General features: G+C 35.5%; 1 protein-coding gene across 14 annotated transcripts in view; it reads left to right on the plus strand.

Annotated features, from left to right (window-relative positions):
- LCORL (ligand dependent nuclear receptor corepressor like) overlaps positions 1-23,359 on the plus strand; it is a 164,868-nt gene that overhangs the window by 99,802 nt on the left and 41,707 nt on the right. For 10 of the 14 annotated variants that reach the window (XM_049709478.1, XM_033410644.2, XM_049709485.1 and 7 more), the window contains one exon: positions 9,163-9,414. In XM_049709478.1, the coding sequence (XP_049565435.1) occupies positions 9,163-9,414 (252 nt within the window). The other 4 variants (XR_007477229.1, XM_049709483.1, XM_049709484.1 and 1 more) reach the window with 4 other exon arrangements.

Genomic DNA, 23,359 nt, shown 5'->3' on the forward strand with positions numbered 1-23,359 from the left:
ATGATGTTAATCAACTTGTCATGTGCTTACTGGTCATTAGTAATATCTTCTTTGGACAAATGTCTACTCAAATCATTTGCTGTTTTTTTATTTGGGCATTTGTCTTTTTATTGTTGGGTTATAAGAGTTCTTTATATACTTGGACAGTAGACCCTTATCAGACATGTGATTTGTAAATATTTACTCCTATTCTGTGGACTCTCTTCACTTAGTGTCCTTTGAAGTACAGAAGTTTTAAATTTTAATCAAGTTCATTATATCTATTTTTTTCTCTTGTTGCTTGTGTTTTAGTGTCGAATCTAAGGAATCATTGCCTTAATCTAAGGCCATGAAGATTTACATGTATGTTTTCTTTCAGATTCTTATAGTTTTAGCTCCTACATTTAGGTCATTGATGCATTTTGAGTTAATTATTCTATATGGTATGAGGTGAAGGTCCAGTTTCATTATTATTATTATTTTTTATTTTTTTATTTTTTGGTACGTGGGCCTCTCACTGTTGTGGCCTCTCCCATTGCGGAGCACAGGCTCTGGACGCGCAGGCTTAGCGGCCATGGCTCACGGGCCCAGCCGCTCCGTGGCATGTGGGATCTCCCCAGACCGGGGCACGAACTCGTGTCCCCTGCATTGGCAGGTGGACCCTCAACCACTGCGCCACCAGGGAAGCCCCAGTTTCATTATTTTGCATGTAAATATCCAGTTGTCCTAGCATAGTTTGTTGAAAAGACAATGATTTCCCCCACTGAATTGTCTTGGTACTCTTATCAAAAATAGATTAATGGTTTCTCTTGGGGCTCAGTTCTACTCTATTAATCTATATGTCTATCCTTAGGACATTAACACCTAGGCTTGATTATTATACTTTATAGTAAGTTTTGAAATCAGGAATTGCTAATCCTCCAGTTTACTTCTTTTTCAGGATTATTTTGGCTATTCTGGATTCCTTGCATTTCAGTATGCTTTTTAGAATCACCTTGTCAGTTTATACAAAAATGCCAGCTAGGGGCTTCCCTGGTGGCGCAGTGGTTGGGGGTCCACCTGCCGATGCAGGGGATGCGGGTTTGTGTCCCGGTCCGGGAGGGTCCCACATGCTGCAGAGCAGCTGGGCCCATGAGCCGTGGCCGCTGAGCCTGTGTGTCCGGAGCCGGTGCTCCGCAATGGGAGAGGCCGCAACAGTGAGAGAGGCCTGCGTACCGCAAAAAAAAAAAAAAAAAAAAAAAAAAATGCCAGCTAGGGTTTTGATAGGGATTGTGTTGAATTTGTTGATCAATTTGGGGAGTTCTTATCATGTAACAATAGTAAGCCTTCCAGTTCATGAACGCAGGATGTATTTCTGTTTATTTATGTTTTGTCAAACGTATTCCTGTTAAGTCTTTTCTTCCTATTACTGTTGTAAATGGAATTATTTTCTTAATTATTTCCTTTTAGAATTGTTTAGTGCCATTGTATAGAAGTAAAATTGATTTTTGTATATTGATATGGCATCCTGTAACCTTGCTGAACTTACTAGTTCTAAAATTTTGTGTGTGTGGATTCCTAACAAATTTGTATATACAACATTATGTTATCTGTAAAAAGAGTTTTACTTCTACTTTTTCAATCCAAATTACTTTTATTTCTTTTTCCTGCCTAATTGCACTGGCTAGAACCTCCAGTACATGTTGAATAGAAGTAATGAGAGCAAGGACAAGAGTCCTTCTCTTGTTCTCATATTATGGGGGAAACTTTCAATGTTTCACCATTAAGTGTGATGTTATCTGTAGATTTTTCATAGATGCTCTTTCGTAGATTGAGGTAGTTTCCTTCTATTCCTAGTTTGTACATTGTTTTTATCATGAAAAGGTATCAAGTGCTTTTCTACATCTATGGAGATTATTATGTGGATTTTGTTCTTTATTAATACGTTACATTACATTGCCTGATTGGTTTTCATATGTTGAACTAACCTTGTATTCTTGTGATTCTTGGTCTTGATGTATAATCCTTTTTTTTTTAAACATCTTTTTTGTAGTATAATTGCTTTACAATGGTGTGTTAGTTTCTGCTTTATAACAAAGTGAATCAGGTATACATATACATATATCCCCATATCTCCTCTCTCTTGCGTCTCCCTCCCACCCTCCCTATTCCATCCCTCTAGATGGTCACAAAGCACCGAGCTTATCTCCCTGTGCTATGCAGCTGCTTCCCACTAGCTATCTATTTTACATTTGGTAGTGTATATAAGTCCATGCCACTCTCTCACTTCGTCCCAGCTTACCCTTCCCCCTCCCGGTGTCCTCAAGTCCATTCTCTACATCTGCGTCTTTATTCCTGTCCTGCCCCTAGGTTCTTCAGGAACAGTTTTTTTTTCTTTTCAGATTCCACACAATGAGTTAGCATATGGTATTTATTTTTCTCTTTCTGACTTACTTCACTCAGTGTGACAGACTCTGGGTCCATCTGTCTCACTACAAATAACTCAGTTTTGTTTCTTTTTATGGCTGAGTAATACTCCATTGTGTATATGTGCCACATCTTCTTTATCCATTCATCTGTCGATGGACACTTAGGTTGTTTCCATGTCCTGGCTATTGTAAATAGAGCTACAGTGAACATTTTGGTACATGACTCTTTTTGAATTATGGTTTTCTCAGGTTACATACCCAGTAGTAGGATTGCTGGGTTGTATGGTAGTTCTATTTTTAGGTTTTTAAGGAACCTCCATACTGTTCCCTGAAGTGGCTGTATCAATTTACATTCCCACCAGCAGTGCAAGAGTGTTCCCTTTTCTCCACATCCTCTTCAGCATTTATTGTTTGTAGATTTTTTGATGATGACCATTCTGACTGGTGTGGGATGATATGTCATTGCAGTTTTGATTTGCATTTCTCTAATGATTAGTGATGTTGAGCATCCTTTCATGTGTTTGTTGGCAATCTGTATATCTTCTTTGGAGAAATGTCTATTTAGGTCTTCTGCCCATTTTTGGATTCGGTTGTTTGTTTTTTTGATATTGAGCTGCACGAGCTGCTTGTAAATTTTGGAGATTAATCCTTTGTCAGTTGCTTCATTTGCAAATATTTTCTCCCATTCTGAGGGTTGTCTTTTCATCTTGTTTACGGTTTCCTTTGCTGTGCAAAAGCTTTTAAGTTTCATTAGGTCCCATTTGTTTATTTTTGGTTTTTTTTCCATTTCTCTAGGAGGTGGGTGAAAAGGGATCTTGTTGTGATTTATGTCATGGAGTATTCTGCCGTTTTCCTCTAAGAGTTTTATAGTGTCTGGCCTTATGTTTAGTTCTTTAATCCATTTTGAGTTTCTTTTTGTGTATGGTGTTAGGGAGTGTCCTAATTTCGTTCTTTTACATGTAGCTGTCCAGTTTTCCCAGCACCACTTATTGAAGAGGCTGTCTTTTCTCCATTGTATATTCTTGCCTCCTTTATCAAAAATAAGGTGACCATTTGTGCGTGGGTATATCTCTGGGCTTTCTATCCTGTTCCATTGATCTATATTTCTGTTTTTGTGCCAGTACCATACTGTCTTGATTACTGTAGCTTTGTAGTATAGTCTGAAGTCAGGGAGCCTGATTCCTCCAGCTCCGTTTTTCGTTCTCAAGATTGCTTTGGCTATTCGGGGTCTTTTGTGTTTCCATACAAATTGTGAAATTTTTTGTTCTGGTTCTGTGAAAAATGCCATTGGTAGTTTGATAGGGATTGCATTGAATTTGTAGATTGCTTTGGGGAATAGAGTCATTTTCACAGTGTTGATTCTTCCAATCCAAGAACATGGTATATCTCTCCATCTGTTTGTATCATCTTTAATTTCTTTCATCAATGTCTTACAGTTTTCTGCATACAGGTCTTTTGTCTCCTTAGGTAAGTTTATTCCTAGGTATTTTATTCTTTTTGTTGCAGTGGTAAATGGGAGTGTTTCCTTAATTTCTCTTTCAGATTTTTCATCATTAGTGTACAGGAATGCCAGAGATTTCTGTGCATTAATTTTGTTTCTGTGCATTAATTTTGTATCCTGCCACTTTACCAGATTGATTGATTAGCTCTAGTAGTTTTCGGATAGCATCTTTAGGATTCTCTATGTATAGTATCATGTCATCTGCAAACAGTGACAGCTTTACCTCTTCTTTTCCGATTTGGATTCCTTTTATTTCTTTTTCTACTCTGATTGCTATGGCTAAAACTTCCAAAACTATGTTGAATAATAATGGTGAGCGTGGACAACCTTGTCTTATTGTATAATCCTTTTTATGTGTTGCCTGTTTCTGTGTGATAGGAGAGTTGGCCATTGAACAATGTGATGGATAGGGGCTGGCCCCTCATGCAGTTGAAAATCTGTGTATGACTTATGGTCAGCCCTCTGTATTTGCATTTCCACATCCAGAGATTCAACCAGTCACAGATTGTGTAGTACTGTAGTATTTACTGTTGAAAAAATCCACATATAAGTGGACCCACACAGCTCAAACCCATGTAGCTCAAGGGTCAACTGGATTTTTGTCTATTCATAATGGATAGTTTTCATTTCGTTTAGTAGTTTTCTTTTCATGTAATTTCTTTGTCCAGGTTTGGTATCAGGCTAATATTGCCCTCATAGAATGAGTTGGGAAGTGTTCTCATCTCTTGTTTTGGAGTTTGTGAAGGATTGGTTTTCATTCCTCTTTAAATGTCTAATAGTATTCACCAGTAAATCTGTTTGTCCCTGGGCTTTTCTTTGTGGCAAGATTTTTGGTTACTAATTCAGTCTTTTTACTTGCAGGTCCAGGTTTTACTGTTACTTCTTGAATGAGTTTGATAGTTTGTGTCTTTCTAGCAATTTGGCCATTTCATCTAGGATACCTAATGTGTTGATGTATAGCTTTTTTCTTTTCTTTTTTTTTTTTTTTTTGGTAGTATTTCTTGATTACCTTTAATGTTAATGCTGATAATGCTTCCTTCATTTCTGATTTTACAAACTTAAGTCTATTCTGGTTTTTATTCTTGGTCAAATTTTTGATCTTTTCAAAGAACCAACTTTTGGTTTTATTGCTCTTCTCTGTTGTCTTTCTATTCTCTATCTTATTTTTTTCTGCCCTAACTTTTTATTTATTTTCTTCTCTGTGCTTGCTTTGGGTTTAATTTTTGATTCGTTTTCTCTTAAGGAGGAAGGTTAGGTTATTGGGTTACTGGGTTGAATTTTTTTTTAATATATGTGTTTATTGCTATAAATTGCTCTCTAAGCACTGCTTTAGCTTCATCACATAACCTTTGCTGTGTTGTTTTCCTTTTCAGTCTTTGGCAGTTGATTGGTCTTGAGAATCTTCTTCCCAGTTCAGTCATTTGGCTGTTTGCAGGAGACTTCAGTTCCTTTCCTTGTGAGCCTCCTCAGTGCCGCTCACAGGACAGCTTTCTCCAGAGTGAGTGATGAGAGAGCAAGAGGACAGAATAGTGTGGGTGGGGGTCACAGCGAACACCAGTATTCAGAGTATCCAGGGTAGAAACCATATTCTTTTATACCCTAATCTTGGAAGTGACATACACTTCTGCAGTATGTTATTATTAATCACACATTCCACCCTTAATACAATGTGGAAGGGACTACACAACCCTGGAAACCAGGAGGTGGGAGTGGGAATCATTAAGGACCATCTTGAAACTGGCTACTACAAACAACTTGCTAAACTCTTGAATTAGATAAATTTGGAAAATGAAGAGATAGGGCAAAAATAAATTATTTCTATCTTCTTGGGGCATACCATTTCCATTTGGCAACATATTTTCTCTTCTAGCCCAGGGTTTGTGAGTTGCCTGAATTTTGAAACTATCTGAGTTTATATCCCTGGCCTAGATCTTTAGTTAATTCAGTTTTTTTTTTATAGTTTTGATAATTTGCACAAGTATTCTAGAAGGCTCACTAATCAGCAGCTGAGCAGCATTTTCTTTGTCTCTTTCTCTTTTTTATCTTGTTTGTTTGTTTTTTGCCACGTCCTTTGGTCTCACACATAGACTTATTCCCAATATAAATAAAAACTGAGTAGATGAATAGAATAAAGTAGCATTATCTATTCTGCTTTAAACTTAGCTCTAAACTCAATTCTAAAGTATAGCCCTAGTCACATGATATGTCTGATCATATTTCTGTTGTTTTTTGATAAATATAATTATTTTGAATTGATAAAGTGATATTAGCCAATACATTACAGGATAATTAACCAAAATACCTAGAAGTAAATCAGTATCTCCTTTTAACACATAATTCAAAGCAAGATTAGGTTTTAAAAAAGATGGAAAAGAGTGTTCACAGATGCCTTCAAGGATTCCTGGAAGTAATAGTCAAGAAATGGTATAAATTGGGAATCCTTATGTGTAACATGGAAATTTCTCGTTTTGTTACAAATCACTTTAGTTGGGTTACATGTGCTAATACTATCTATTCTGGAGCACAGTATATCACATGGGCTTAGAAATTATGTCCTTTGTGTTTTCCCAGCTAGTTAATAATTTTACATATTAACCTAGTTAGTTAATATTTTTACTTATTTGACATTTTATGATTTACGTAAAATGTAACTGCTTGGCCTGCATCTTTTTGTTTCTGTTATTTTCACTATAACCTAAGATAACAGTGGAGTAAATGTCAGCTATTAAAATGACAAGTACAGGAGTTCAGTATTTTATCTACAATCTCATATAACTTTAAAATATCCTGTGAGCAAGACTTATTATGACTACCAAGGTTCTATTATCATTTCCATTTTTATGAACAGAGAAACTAAAACACGGAGGGGTATGTAACTAGCCTGAATTCAGGAAGATGGCTAAGATTTCAATCTATAGCTAAGTCTTTCTTTTTTCATTAAAATACAGTTGACAATATTACTTTAGTTTCAGTTATACTATGGAGTGATTCACATTTACATGCATGATGAAATGATCACCATAATAAGTCTAGAAAGCAACTGTCCTCATACAAAGTTAATACAGTATTATTGACCATATTCCTTGCGTTGTATATTCTCATTAATATGTGGACTCTAAGAAACAAAACAAAAACAAACTAAGCTAAAACAGACTCATAGTTACAGAGAACAAACAGGTGGTTGCCAGAGGGGAGGAGTGTTGGCGGATGAAATAGGTGAAGGGGGAAATTAAGAGGTACAAACCTCCAGTTATAAAATAAATGAGCCACGGGCATGTGATATATACAGTTGACCCTTGGACAACGTGGGGGTTAGGAGGACTGACCCTCTGCACAGTGAAAAATGAGTCTAACTTTGCAGCGGGCCCTCCATACTCGGGGTTCCACATCTGCAGACTGACCAACCATGGACTGTGCAGTACCGTAGTATGTATTTATTGGAAAAAATCCATGTCTGTGTGTACCCGCACAGTTCAAACGCATGTTGCTCAGTGCTCAACTGTATAGCCAAGTCTTTTTTTCTCGTACTCAGAAACAAATAATACCTCTCTTCCCTACTGGGCTCTAAACAAAGAATAAATGTGAGGACTATAATGTTACTTTTTTTATAGGCCCGTAATCCCTTCTCAAATGTTTTTTCAGAATTCAGTGTTCTTTGTTTTGAAAGAGCTAATGTAATGGAGATGTTTATTATGTAACATCTCCAGCAGGTCCAAAACAGCACCCTGTGATCAAATATATTGATATTTCTGCAGGACCATAAACAGATTGATGTCGGCTGAGGTCACATTTTGCTATCAGATATGGTGGAGGTAGTTTTGTTGCCTTTCCTCACCTTTAAATAGTATGTTTTCTAATCTTCTTGCATTTTAGAATCATGGATCTATAAAAGTAGATGCTAGTTGGAGGACTTGCCTTTAGATCTCTTAGACAATTGCTCCATCTAATACTGAACCCCAAAACTAAGGAGACTCAACCCTTCAGTCTCAGACAGCCCAGGATCAGGGCAGGCCTGTTCACACAGCACTGATCTGCCTGGGGAAGAGTTGAGGCATTTAAGGAGCAGAGGAGCATGTTGGTTTGGCCAAAAAGTTCGTTTGGGTTTTTCCATAACATCTTACAGAAGAACCCAAACAAACTTTTTGGCCAACCCGTTATCTCTAGAAGTAGGCCCACTTCTAAGAGGAAGAAGTATGGAGCCTAACCAAATACACTTAGTCATCCTTCCTAGTTCACCAATCATTCTGCCTCTGAAGGAGCAGAGTAAATAAAAGGATTGGGGTGAGGCCAGTAGTGTGTGTGTGGGAAAAAAGCCACCACCATCCAATATTAAAACTATTTATTACTTATTATATACTGTGTTTATAAGTGGTCTGTCTTTATTCCACACCTCTTACAAAATCATTCAATTGTTTTTACCTCTTGTACAGGTTTCAAGCAGAATTGTATATGACTGCTGTCCTTTATTTTGGTTGTAGCTGACCAACATGTTTTGGGACCAAGGACTGATTAAGACTCTCAGTAGTGGTACTGCTGTTTTTATAGGGGAATCTTAGTAGATGTGCACTGAAATATTTAAGAGTGAAATCTCATAATTCTGCAATTTACTTTCCGGTAGTTCTGCAAACCAATAAAAGTAAAAAGAAGGTGAATGTGGCAGAATGCTAACAATTCTTGAATCTTGGTAGAGGCTGTCTGTGTCATTGTAGTGTTCTTTATTTTTTTCTTTCTGATTGAAATTTCTCAATATGAAAAATTGAAAAAAGAAAAAAATCCTTGATGATGACATTTAGGCTATATATGAAGTGCACATTTGACAGAATTGAAGAATTAATGGTAATAAATAGTTACAGAGTTTAGATATTTTCTTTAATAGTTAATGTGTATACCTACTCTATTAGGTTAAAACTTGCTTGGTTACTTATATATACAATTTATGTTCACATACTAAGTGTCTTAGTATCTTGTAGAATACATTTGAATTAAAACTCTGAAAATAAGCTGTCTGTTTTTATGTCTAGTTGTTTATATTTTAGTTTGGGACCAAAAATATTTATTTTTAAGAAACAATTAAAAATGCCAAGTTTGGGGTTGATATATTCTCATAATACTAATTAAACCAACAAGGTTTTTGTTGCTAAGTCCTAGAAACCATTTGCAATTATGGACTGAATCTGAGACTTGTGAAATCATTAATTTGTAATTAAGATAAATTTAAACATAGGTATTTTGCATTCTCTTTTTTAATTCTTATTATATTTATTTCTTCCCTAGATCTTCCTCAGAACTGTGATCCTAACATTCCCCTAGTTGCTCAGGAATTAATGAAAAAGATGATACGTCAGTTTGCAATTGAGTATATTTCAAAAAGTGGTAAAATTCAAGAGAATAGAAATGGTTCAATTGGACCAAGTCTAATATGTAAGAGTATCCAAATGAATCAAGCAGAAAACTCCCTTCAGGAAGAGCAGGAAGGCCCCTTAGACCTCACTGTGAATCGAATGCAAGAACAAAATACTCAGCAAGGTAAGATTTGTGTGTATGTGTGTGGTATGTGTGTGTATGTGTGTGTGTGACATATAATTTTATGTTTTAGTATTCTTAAATATATATAACCTTATATTCACAGAGAAATTTACTTCAGAAGTAATATTACTTGTAATTAACCTATGTAGTATGGACTAGAGAGAAGTGCTGAATTAGAGCTTTTGTATTACATTTGACTTTGTTTATAAAACTGGAAGTGAGAGTTTCTCTCAATGTTTTTTCACAGTAAAGTGTATGGTGAAAGAATTCTAGCAAGCAACCTAAAAGGAAAGTGTACAAATAAAAAGATATATATGATAAAAATGTATTTTTGTAATGTACAGCTGAGAACATTCATTAAGCACTTGCTGTTCAGTTTTTTGCACTTAGGTGAAAGATAAAAAGAAATAGATGACTTGTATTCAGTTGTTTATGATGTAACTAGGGAAAGAGAAAAGTTAATGCATAGGATAAATATAATTAACTATATGGAGATACATTTTTCATAAGAAGCATGAATGATGAGGCGGTATTGGTCTTATCTAATTGTTAACTGAAGGAAGAGTTGTGATTCTCAGAGGAAAAGAAGGAAGACCTTAAAGTGCTTGTGGAGGATGCCAAACAAGTGTTTGCCTGGAGAAGAGAGAACAAGTAGCTTTTGTTAATACAAGTTAAGGATAGTGTTGTCGGGCCTCAAAGCCAGAAAAAATGTCAGCATTAAGTTTGATTGCAGAAGGCAATGTGGTGTTGGAGACTGTAAAGAAGAGTACACTAGTCAGTGTTTAAAGAAGATAATCTTTTCACTGTGTAAGACATTAAAATTGAGAGAGGCTGAAATATGGAAATACTTTTCTCTTTTTGCTTCCCTAATTGTAGGTTGTTTGAGTTCATTTATGTAGTAAGATCTGAGAAATTTGAGATAATAATTAGGTAGGTTATAAGACAGAGAAAGAAATGTTGAAGATGATTTTGATGTAAGTCTTAAGGACAAAAATATATCAATACATTGAATTTTGGAAGTTAGAAAGCATGGGATTTTTAGAATTTTTGTTTGTCTTGCTTTTCCATGTTTCATACCCTCTTATATCTCTTCTCCTTTGTGGGAGGCAGTTCAGTGTTCTAAAGAGACTAAAACATAGGCTTTGGTATCTGTGACAGACTTGTGGTTGAAATCCCAGCTCTGCTACTTAAGTTACATGAATAGTTAACTTTACCTACCAGAGCTTTAATTTCCTCATTTGTTACTTGGCAATAATAATAACAAACTCATTGGAGCAATATGAAAGTTAAATATAAAGTCACCAACTCATAAAAGATACTCAGACATTAGTCTCTCCCTACTCTCTACCTCCTGTTCCCTACCACCGCAGAAGAGAAGGCTTGGAAGTAACATGGTAGTTATCTGTAAATATTTGTATGGCTCTTCCACTGAAGTAGGACTGAACTTTCTCTGAATGGCCCAATGAGTAGAATTAGGATCGCTACCTAGAAGTTAGGTGGAAACAGATTTCAGGTCCATATAAGAAAGAATATTTCTAAAGATCAGACATTTTTTTTAAAGGGGAAAGGGGAAAAGATTCCCTGGTTGCCTTATCATTAGAGGCATTCAAAAGCATCAGATGAGTGGTTGGAATAGATGACATTTTAAAAGTAAATTTCCAGTCCTTACATTCTGTGATTCTATGAATTTAAGTAATAAGGCAGACCCAAGTATATATAGAAAATAAGTAATGTAGTTACTTATTTAAATTATTTTGATGTTCTAGACAAAGTGCACAAATATATATGTTAACATTCTGAGGCTGAAAAGTCATTTAGTTTAGTGTGGCTTGTAGTGTATAAAGCAAGGGAGAGAATGGTAATAGGTGAGGCTAAAGAAATAGGTAGGGGTAAGATTGTGAGAAAGCCATGTAGGAAATATTAAGGATTTTGACTTTTCTTAGGGCCCTAGAAAGCTGCTAGGTTTCTTTAAGCAGAGAGTAACAAATCAGATTTTCTTTTATAAAACTATTCTGCCGTGGTATAGATTGGTAAGCTCTAACTTTGTCTACTTGCATACCAAATTTTTTTTAATGTAGCACATGTATGTGTGTACCTATACACACCAGTACCTTATATGTACTAATATTTCCACAAATTAAAATTTTTAAGGTTGAAATAAAGATGTTGTAAACAATTTTTAAATGTCTTGCTAATCGTGGTGACTTCACCCCCAGTATCTTATTACACAATGTAGACTTTGGAGCGTTTCATTAGTAATAATACAAGGTATAAATCCTTATTTCAAATGGTTTCTTAAGAACTAAAAAAACTTTGGACTGACTTCACTGTTCATACCTTATAGTATAATTAGTAAAATGCTCATACTAGTAGTAGCAGGATTAGTTCTGCCTTTGTTTGTCTATTATTTGCTAGTGCTAACTTTTTTCACATTATTGTCACTGTAATTTTGCAACAATACTCGTTTAAGTCATTTGTTCATTTTGTGATTTATTTTATTCAGATTAGATGCTGTAATCTGTAAATCCAGTAGATAATCTAGCCATAAATAATGTAGATAATTTATGGATTGTCTGACCTATAAATCTATAAAATTATTAATCCCAAATGGTTTTACAGGTAACTTTATATAACCTTAAGGCAGTAGATAATTCTTATCTTTTACAGACTATTTTAAAGAATAGAAAAGAGAAATATTGATATAATCTTTATCAAAACAAGGCATAGATAGCAAAAGAAAGAAAATTTGCAAGCTAGTCTTATTTACAAACCTAGGTACAAAAATTCTAAACAAAATGTTGGCAAATTGAATATAGTGAATTATAAAAACATTATAAATGTTTTTATAAATTATAAATGTTTATAAACATTATAAATGTTTATATAAATTATAAATCATAAAAATATTATAAATCATCTGTGGGGAAGCACAGATGATTCTGCATTTGAGACACCTTTATGATTTTACACATTACAAAAAAAATCAGCCATATCATCCTAATAGATACAGAAAAAATTTACAAAAGCTGACACATTTATTATAAAAAATGCTTATCACCCCAAGAATAGATGAGTACTTCTGCTATGAGGGACATCATAACCAAATGATTTAAAGTAACAGACATGATAAAAATTTTCAACATTTTATGAGACGTCTTGACTCATGTAACGTGATGAGAAAAAAAGAAATATGAAAGTAAGCAATAATAAGTAATAGGTTATAAGGAAAGAATGAACAAAATTGTGGTTACTTACAAACAGTATGATTGTGTATATAGAAAATATGAAAGAATATCTATGTAAAGTTTTAGAACTGATGAAAGAGTTCAGAAAAGGTACTACTCACAAGATTAGTATAACAACATCCAATTAGAAAATCCAGTTTTTAAAAAATCTTCTACAATAGCAACAAAAGCAGGAAAAACATTAAAACACCTAAGATTGAAGCTAATAAACTAAGACCTTATGGAGAACATTATAAAACTTTATTGAAGGTTATAAAAGAAGACTCCCAAAATGAGTGATTATATTTTAAATGAATGGGAAGACTCTAGAAGATAGCAGTTCATCTTTAATGTACTTAATAATTCAATGTCATTCTAGTCAAAATTCTGATAGGGTTTATTGTGAAAAATGACTTGCCAATCATAAAATTTATGAGTAAAACTTAAAAGAGCCAAGAATTACCAAGTCAAGGTGGTGAGAGACTTCTCTAAAACATATCAAGACTTTGTATAATAATTCAAACAGGGTGCTATGGGCCATATACAAATCACTAGGACAGATTAGCAAGCCCAGAAGAGATGTCATTATAAATCACCAGGATGATGGCCTGTTCAGTAAATAGTTCCAGGGCAATTGCTTACCCACTTGGAGGGGGAAAAAAATGGATCCCTACCTTACACCGCTCACAAAAGTAATTTTAGTTGGGTTAAAGGGCTAAATGTTAAAAGCAAAACTAAAAGTTAGAAAAGATAAAGGATTATATCTTAATGAATTTAAAATAAGGAAGAATTTCTTAAGATGCAGAAATAACAATCCATGCAATAATTGTGTAAATTTGTACTAAAATGTAAAACTTAAGTGTTATAAACGTCACTGTGAAGAGAGTGAAAATTCAAGCCTCAAATTTGGAGACAGTATTTACAACTGATGTAACTAACAACCATTTAGCTAATCAAACAGAACTACAGCCAATGAGGAAAACATGACACCTTAGAAAAATAGGCAAAAACAGTTATCAGAAGATTACAGAATAACCAAATAAGCAAAGTAAAAGATGCTCAAAAGAATATCCTGCTCAGCTTTCATCCCAATATAGGGTTCTTTTATTCTGTCATATAAAAGATGGTAATTCAACCTCTGATTGACAATAAGTACATGCAAAAAATCGTTGTTTGACAGCTCTGACAATTAAGCTCCTATCTCTGAAACATCCACCCTTCATTTTATATTTCTTCTATCTGCAGTAATTATTTTACTCAATAGTACTGTAAATATTTGTAGAAATTATTGTATCTCCAGACTTCTCTTTCCCATGCTAACCTTTAGGGTTTTGGGGTTTCTTTTCCATCTGCAACAATATGAGAAAATTTTTCCTTTTACTTATTATTAGTGCTGTAAATATTTGTTGAAACTATTTTGTCTGTCTAAACTTCTGTTTCCATGCTAATCTTTATATAGCTTCTCTAATTGTTCTTCATAAATCAGTTTCCATACTTCTCATTTTCCTTGTCCTCTCTTCCACAAACTGTAGACTGACTTAAAATATTGTTGCCCTGAGAGATACATTCCTATTTGCCTCTCCATTGTACCTTCTAACCAGGTATTTCAAATATTAGAGAGATTTCTATGTGCACTTTCATTTCTGCAGATTTGTATAAATACTCTGAGCCTCAGAAACTGGGAGAAAGTAAGTTATGAATTCTTTTGTCCTGGAGCAGTAGCTTAAAAAACAGGTAGAAATAACATTAGCATAACCAAAAATAATTTTTTTTCGATTTTAATCTGGGCCCAGAGTAAAAGCTTCTCCTGAATTCCAAAGTACAGGAAGAAATTTGCAACTTACGGACCTTTATCATTATTGTGACAACCATGAAGAATTTACCAGTTCTGTACAAAACAAGATCAAATGTGGGCAGAGATGAAAGAGCAGCACTTTATTGGCCTTGGTGGTGGTGTTGTCTACCACGAGGTCCAGTGAATATTCTGGTAGAATCTTCATTATAGTAAATTTCTCACTTCATTGTAATTGTTTCCGTGTTTATCTCCCCACTGTAATCAACCTTTGGGCGCAGGAACCTGTGTATTCACTTTTGTATCCCCAGGGCGTGTATGATATATGACATATTGGATTTACTGGATTAAAAATCTTCACTATTTTCAAATGCTATTGACAGCTGAACTGAGAACTGATACTTGATCATTGGATTTATGGGTTTTTAGCAGTGAAATTTCTTATTTTAAACATATTGGATGGAAATTATCCTGAAATATCGTTATACTTTCTTAAACAACATATGGAACATTGTGTCATGATGAACATTAATTATTGCACTGACCTGTAATGTCTTGACATTTTTAGAATTATTCTCCCTTAAGCTAACTGGCAACAGATTAAGTTAAAAATACTTTTAAGAAATTATTATTTCACATTGCTCAGTAGGCTAAACTTTGGAAATCATGTCTCCTAGATTGAATAAGATTTTTTTAAAAAATAAATTATGTATGAGACATATAAACTAGGCTTCAGGTAAATTTTATATTTCATTGAATGAAATATATAAATTTCAGTGATATGTTTAATTGTTATTAAGTGTCCTTTGTTGCTGCTGCTGCCATTCTAGTCTGGTTTCTTGGCTGAGATTAAGGTAGGTGACACTGTCAGCTGAGATGTTAAACTATAATTAAAAGAGCAATGTATCATTTTATGATATCACGTATTATAAACTACGCTGTTTATAAATGAAGTTTGTTGTTACTCTGTTAGGAAAATACTGAATAGTTTGTTTTTTTTTAAATATCAATTCAGAAGATATTTCCATATCTACTAATGAAGGCAATAAAATTATCCATCTTGTTTTTCTATGCTGAACTTTTGTTTTCCAAGGCTGAAGACATATGGAAGAAAATGTTATGTTCCATGCTTGAGAAGATACCATATTTTAGTAAACCTGAAGAATAAAACATATCTAAATGATTCATGTCCCTTCTGATCTAACCTTCTCTAACTCTAGGGATAGACGAAACAGGTGGTTTTTTAAAATTCCAAATCAAAGCCATATCACTCATCTGCTTAAAAACACTTAAAAAAAAAAAAACACACACACACACACACACTTTAATGGCTTTGAACTGTCCTTAGGATAAACTGTAAAATCCTAAACTCACCAAGATCCAGATCCTACCTATCTATTCAGTCTCATCTTGCACCTTTCTTTAGTCTTCATATTGGTTTTCTCTGTTTCTTGAATGTCATATACTCTGGCTTCAGAACATTTGTACATGCTTTTGCCTCTGTGTAGAAGCCACTCTACCCCCTACCCACACCAATTTTTTCTAAATAAATTTTACTTGGTTTTTCTTCAGGTCTCCATTTAAACATCACTTCTCTAAGAAAAGCCAACCCCCACACCTCCTAAATTGGATGCACACAGACATAACACAGGCATTCTTACTAATTACCACCAAAATTGAGTTTCGGTCTCATATTTTCCCATAGCATCCTGTATTCTTTTGTAGCCTCATAACCCTTGTAATTATTTCCACCATCTTATTTTGTGCTTTCTGTTTGTCCCATTTGTTAAGCTTTTTTCCCTCCTTTGTTATTTTCTTTTAGATTGCATTTTTTCTTTGCTAATTTTGAAGTTATATACTCTACTGCTGTTCCGTTAATGGTTTCCCTAGAAATTTTTTAATGCTCAGTTAACTCAGCAGTTAATGTAGGGAATTTTTCTTTTTTTTCACTGCGTTGGGTCTTCATTGCTGCATACAGGCTTTCTCTAGTTGCGGCAAGCAGGGGCTACTCTTAGTAGTGTTGCGTGGGCTTCTCATTGCAGTGGCTTCTCTCGTTGCTGAGCACAGGCTCTAGGCGCGCGGGCTCAGTAGTTGTGGCACTCGGGCTCTAGAGCGCACGCTCAGTAGTTGTGGCGCGTGGGCTTAGTTGCTCCACGGCATGTGGGATCTTCCCGGACCAGGCATCGAACCCGTGTCCCCTGCATTGGCAGGCAGATTCTTATCCACTGTGCGACCAGGGAAGTCCGGTAAGGAATATTTTAACTTCTTACCTGCCCTGACACGATAGCCATTTTATCAATGCTTTTGTTCTCTTTTTATGATATCACAATTAAAACATTGTAACTATTTTATATAATCAAGTTTTGTTTAGATTTACATACATGATTACCTTTTTCCTTTGCTCATTATTTGTTCTTATATCTCGAAGTGTCTTCTGGAATCAGAGATTCCTTTTTTTTTTAACATCTTTATTGGAGTATAATTGCTTTACAATGGTGTGTTAGTTTCTGCTTTATAACAAAGTGAAACAGCTATACATATATATATATATATCCCCATATCCCCTCCCTCCCACCCTCCCTATCCCACCCCTCTAGGTGGTCACAAAGCACCAAGCCCATCTGCCTGTGTTGTGCAGCTGCTTCCCACCACCTATCTGTTTTACATTTGGTAGTATATATATGTCCATGCCACTCTCTCACTTCATCCCAGCTTACCCTTCCCCCTCCCCGTGTCCTCAAGTCCATTCTCTACATCTGCGTCTTTATTCCTGTCCTGCCCCTAGGTTCTTCAGAACCATTTTTTTTTTTTTTTTTTAGATTCCATATATATGTGTTAGCATATGGTATTTGTTTTTCCCTTTCTGACTTCACTCTGTATGACAGACTCTAGGTCCATCCACCTCACTAGAAATAACTCAATTTCGTTTCTTTTTATGGCTGAGTAATATTCCACTGTATATATGTGCCACATCTTCTTTATCCATTCATCTGTCGATGGACACTTAGGTTGTTTCCATGTCCTGGCTATTGTAAATAGTGCTGCAATGAACATTGTGGTACATGACTCTTTGAATTATGGTTTTCTCAGGGTATACGCCCAGTAGTGGGATTGCTGGGTCATATGGTAGTTCTGTTTTTAGTTTTTTAAGGAACCTCCATACTGTTCTCCGTAGTGACTGTATCAGTTTACATTCCCATCAACAGTGTAGGAGGGTTCCCTTTTCTCCACACCCTCTCCAGCATTTATTGTTTGTAGATTTTTTGATGATGGCCATTCTGACTGGTGTGAGGTGATACCTCATTGTAGTTTTGATTTGCATTTCTCTAGTGATTAGTGATGTTGAGCATTCTTTCATGTGTTTGTTGGCAATCTGTATATCTTCTTTGGAGAACTGTCTATTTAGGCCTTCTACCCATTTTTGGTTTGAGTTGTTTTTTTGATATTGAGCCGCATGAGCTACTTGTATATTTTGGAGGTTAATCCTTTGTCAGTTGCTTCGTTTGCAGATATTTTCTCCCATTCTGAGGGTTGTTTTCTCGTCTTGTTTATGGTTTCCTTTGCTGCAGAAAAGCTTTTGAGTTTCATTAGGTCCCATTTGTTTATTTTTGTTTTTATTTCCATTTCTCTAGGAGGTGGGTCGAAAGGATCTTGCTGTGATTTATGTCATAGAGTGTTCTGCCTATGTTTTCCTCTAAGAGTTTTTATAGAGTCTGGCCTTACATTTAGGTCCTTCATCCATTTTGAGTTTATTTTTGTGTATGGTGTTAGGGAGTGTTCTAATTTCGTTCTTTTACATGTAGCTGTCCAGTTTTCCCAGCACCACTTATTGAAGAGGCTATCTTTTCTCGATTGTATGTTTTTGCCTCCTTTATCAAAAATAAGGTGACCATTTGTGCGTGGGTTTATCTCTGGGCTTTCTGTCCTGTTCCATTGATCTCTTTTTCTGTTTTTGTGCCAGTATCATACTGTCTTGGTTACTGAAGCTTTGTAGTACAGTTTGAAGTCCAGGAGCCTGATTCCTCCAGCTCTGTTTTTCTTTCTCAAGATTGCTTTGGCTGTTCAGGGTCTTTTATGTTGCCATACAGATTGTGAAATTTTTTGTTGTAGTTCTGTGAAAAATGCCATTGGTAGTTTGATAGGGATTGCATTGAATCTGTAGATTGCTTTGGGTAGTAGAGTCATTTTCACAGTGTTGATTCTTCCAATCCAAGAACATGGTACATCTTTCCATCTGTGTATCATCTTTAATTTCTTTCGTCAGTGTCTTACAGTTTTCTGCATACAGTTCTTTTGTCTCCTTAGGTAGGTTTATTCCTAGATATTTTTTTCTTTTTGTTGCAGTGGTAAATGGGAGTGTTTCCTTAATTTCTCTTTCAGATTTTTCATCATTAGTGTATAGGAATGCCAGAGATTTCTGTGCATTAATTTTGTATCCTGCCACTTTACCGGATTCATTGATTAGCTCTGGTAGTTTACTGATAGCATCTTTAGGATTCTCTATGTATAGTATGTCATCTGCAGACAGTGACAGCTTTACTTCTTCTTTTCCAGTTTGGATTCCTTTTATTTTTTTCTTCTCTGATTTCTGTGGCTAAAACTTCCAAAACTATGTTGAGTAATAGTGGTGAGAGTGGACAACCTTGTCTTGTTCCTGATTTTAGAGGAAATGCTTTCAGTTTTTCGCCACTGAGAACGATGTTGGCTGTGGGTTTGTCATATATGGCCTTTATTATGTTGAGGTAAGTTCCCTCTATGCCTACTTTCTGCAGGGTTTTTATCATAAATGGGTGTTGAATTTTGTCAGAAGATTTTTCTGCATCTATTGAGTTGATCATATGGTTTTTATTCTTCAATTTGTTAATACGGTGTATCACATTGATTGATTTTTGTATATTGAATAATCCTTGGATTCCTGGGATAAACCCCACTTGATCATGGTGTATGATCCTTTTAATATGCTGTTGGATTCTGTTTGCTAGTGTTTTGTTGAGAATTTTTGCATCTATGTTCATCAGTGATATTGGCCTGTAGTTTTCTTTCTTTGTGACATCTTTTTCTGGTTTTGGTGTCAGGGTGATGGTGGCCTTGTAGAATGAGTTTGGGAGTGTTCCTCCCTCTGCTATGTTTTGGAAGAGTTTGAAAAGGATAGGTGTTAGCTCTTCTCTAAATGTTTGATAGAATTCACCTGTGAAGCCATCTGGTCCTGGGCTTTTGTTTGTTGGAAAATTTTTAATCACAGTCTCAATTTCAGTGCTTGTGATTGGCCTGTTTATATTTTCTATTTCTTCATGGTTGTCTTGGAAGGTTGTGCTTTTCTAAGAATTTGTCCATTTCTTCCAGGTTGTCCATTTTATTTCCCTTTCTCTTCTTTGTTCACACTGCTCCCGGGGTTCAGCTTTGGATTTGGACCCGCCGCTGCGTGTTGGTCGCCTGAGGGCGTCTGTTCTTCACTCAGACAGGACAGGGTTAAAGTAGCAGCTGATTAGGGGGCTCTGGCTCACTCAGGCTGGGGGGAGGGAGGGGTATGGAATGCTGGGTGAGCCTGCGTTGTCGGCAGAGGCCAGCGTGATGTTGCAACAGCCTGAGGTGTGCCCTGTGTTCTCCTGGGAAATTGTCCCTGGATCACGGGACCTTGGCAGTGGTGGGCTGCACAGGCTCCAGAGATCCTTCTAATAAAGGTCTACTGGTCGTAAACCTTTGGGATTATTTTTCCAGTTTCTTATTCTTTTTTTTTAACCTTGATCTTCAAAGAGATTTTTTTTCTGGGTACACAAGTCTAAGCTGACAATTATTTTCTTAGCACTGCTACCATGATAGTGTCTTGGCTTCTATTTTTGCTATAACCACCCAACAAATCATCTTTTCTTTGTAGGTAAACTTTACACGCTTTTTGTTTAGCATCTCTCTCTCACTTTTCTCTCTGTGTTTTGTTTATGCTTTTTTGCAGGTTGTCCTGGATATGTTTGGGTATAGATTTCTTTATTATTTTTTTCTTTTTATTCATTTATTTATTTATTTTTTGGCTGTATTGGGTCTTCATTGCTGCATGCGGGCTTTCTCTAGTTGCGGTGGGCGGGGGCCACTCTTCATTGCGGTGCACGGGCTTCTCATCATGGTGGCTTCTCTTTTTGCAGAGCACAGGCTCTAGGTGCGTGGGCTTCAGTAGTTGTGGCACGTGGGCTTCAGTAGTTGTGGCTCATGGGCTCTAGAGTGCAGGCTCAGTAGTTGTGGCACATGGGCTTAGTTGCTCTGCGGCATGTGGGATCTTCCCAGACCAGGGCTCATACCCATGTCCCCTGCGGTAGCAGGCAGATTCTTAACCACTGTGCTGCCAGGGAAGTCCCGGGTGTAGATTTCTTTTCTTCATTCTGCTTGGAGGTCCTATCATTTCTAAAACCGAGGACAAATTTCTTTTATCACTTGTGATTTTTCAGCCATTATCTTTTCAGTGTAATGCAGCTCCCATTTTTTCTCTTGTCAAAATTTACTGAGACATATTTTGGATCCTCTCATTCTATCCTTCATATCTCTTATCTTCTCTTTCATATCTTCCACCTCTTTGTCCCTTTGTGTTATAGCCTGATTACTTAATTTAGAACTATGTCCAATTCACTGATTCCCTCTTGAGCTATTCTAATCACTGTTTTACCTTTGTCTTGAGTTTCTAATTTGTTATTATTTTTCCATTTCCAGAAGTTATTTGTTACTGTTTTGAAATATGCCTGTCAGCGTGCCCCTAATTTTACAAAAAGAATCAATAAGCAAGATATCAAGAGAGATTTGAGAGGATTATTTTAGGTAAGGTGGTCAGGAAAGCCTCCCAGAAGAAATGAGTTTGAACAGAGAATTGAATAATGAGAAGAAGTCCTCCACATGAAGATCTGAGGGCAGGGCATTCCAGGCAGAAGAAATATCAAAAACAGAGAAAAAAATATCAGAAATCAAAGAAGGCAGGAGCAAATCAGGTATGTTTGAGGAACTGTATGAAGATTGTCTCAGTCACTTAAAAATCAAGAGACTAGTCAAAACTTTTCCCTAAAGTCAGATTATAGAGTGTCAAGAAATATAATTGTTATGGTATATTTAAGCTGGATTTTTCTCTTTTCTGTTTTGTAAAGAATATCACAAAAAGCCATGCACTTTAAATTCAGAAGTTCCATAAATAAATGTTATGTAACTGTCACTTGACTAACCTAATTAGCTGTACGAAGTATAAAAAGAAAATCAATTTCTTTATAGCCATTACATTTCGTGAATATTTGTTATAGTTTGATATAAAATTGGCCACTCTATCACCACATGGTTTCCAGGTGATAATTCACTGAGTTTTGGTTTCCCTTATAATTTTTTCATGTATTTTCCCTCCAAATACAGCTTCCATAATATGTACCTTAACTTTGAAGTTATCAGTGTGCCAAAATGGGGTTCAAAATAACAGCTTGAATAGAGTAAAGCTGATATTACTTCTATATTTAAATCTTCCTCTTAGTTTTCTGTTACATGAAGAACAAAATTTAAGTTTTCTTTCCATGACCTACATGGCTTTGCTAAGACCTTGTCCCTGTCTACCCCTCTGGACTTAACTCCTTTTCCTCTCTTCCTGGCTTAGTATGTGCAAGTCATACTGTCTGTCTATTTCTGACACATTCTAAGCTCACTTCACTTCTGAACCTTCACTCTTGCTGATGGCTTTCCTGGATTACTCTGCCTTTAGATCTTCTTCTTTCTGTGGCTTGGCCCTCTTCATCATTTATATCTTAGCTAGAATATCAGCTTAACAATAAGACAATAATAAATGCCAGTGTATAAAAATAACTTCTGAGTGATAAAGAAGAAAGCACCATTAGAAAAATCAAAAGAGAAATAGTAGTCTATGAAAAAAGTATTTATAATTTATATTACAAAATAAAGGACTAATACTCTAATGCATTAAGAGTTTCAAAAATTGAGAAGTGAAAGATATACCACTGATAGAAAAATGAGCATTGTTTTACTGTCAATTCATAGAAGAAAAGGTTTTAAAAGCCTTTAAACATAGGGAAACACACTTATAAACTCATAGGAAATAGTCATATATGGTTCACACCTATCAGACTGATAAGAATTCAAGTTTAACAACATAATCTTTCTGGTGAGACTGTGAAGAAACAGGCACTCTCTAGTATTCTCATTGCTAGGGGAATACTAACTGGTAGAATCCTTCTGGAGGGGAATTGACAATACAATACGTGTTAAAATTATATATGCATTTACTCTTTGAGCCAGAAATCTCACTTCAAGGAATTGAGCCTATAATTACACTTACACAAATATTGATGATATACACTCAGGGTTATTCATTGGGCGGCATTACTTACAATAGCAAGGGATTAGAAGTAACCCAAATGGTTAACTAAATTACTGTACATCCACACAGTGGCAAACTGAGCATTTGAATAAAAAGAGTGAGAAAGATCCCTTTTTAGTGGCATTTTCAAGTTTTAGGAGATAGAAGCAAGATGCAGAACAGTGTATGTATGTTCTCTTTTTGTATAAACAAAGCAGGAAAGATAAAACCTATAAGGGAATGAAGTAAATGAGGCGGAGGAGGCAGGATAGAAGTGTTGTGAATGGACCTTGTTATGTAGTTTTATATAAATGTTCAGATCCCCAAGAATAAGCATTTTTTAAAGTTAAAGCAGTCCCTAAAATTTGAAAAAGAATGTAACAAATGAGCATAGCTGCATCAAGTTAGTAATATATTAACACTAAGAAAAGAATGATGTCAGGTGACTTTACCCAGTATTTTGACTATACATTCTTGGTGGAATATATTCTAAGGACAAAGGAGTGCTTCAAAGAAATTCTAAACTTCTTTTAGTAATATTAGTAATAATATTGCCATTGTTTGTTATTTTGGATCTCTAGGATAAATCAAATATATAAT

The sequence above is a fragment of the Orcinus orca genome, chromosome 4 (assembly GCF_937001465.1).
Source record: "Orcinus orca chromosome 4, mOrcOrc1.1, whole genome shotgun sequence".
NCBI classification, from domain to species: Eukaryota; Metazoa; Chordata; class Mammalia; order Artiodactyla; family Delphinidae; genus Orcinus; species Orcinus orca.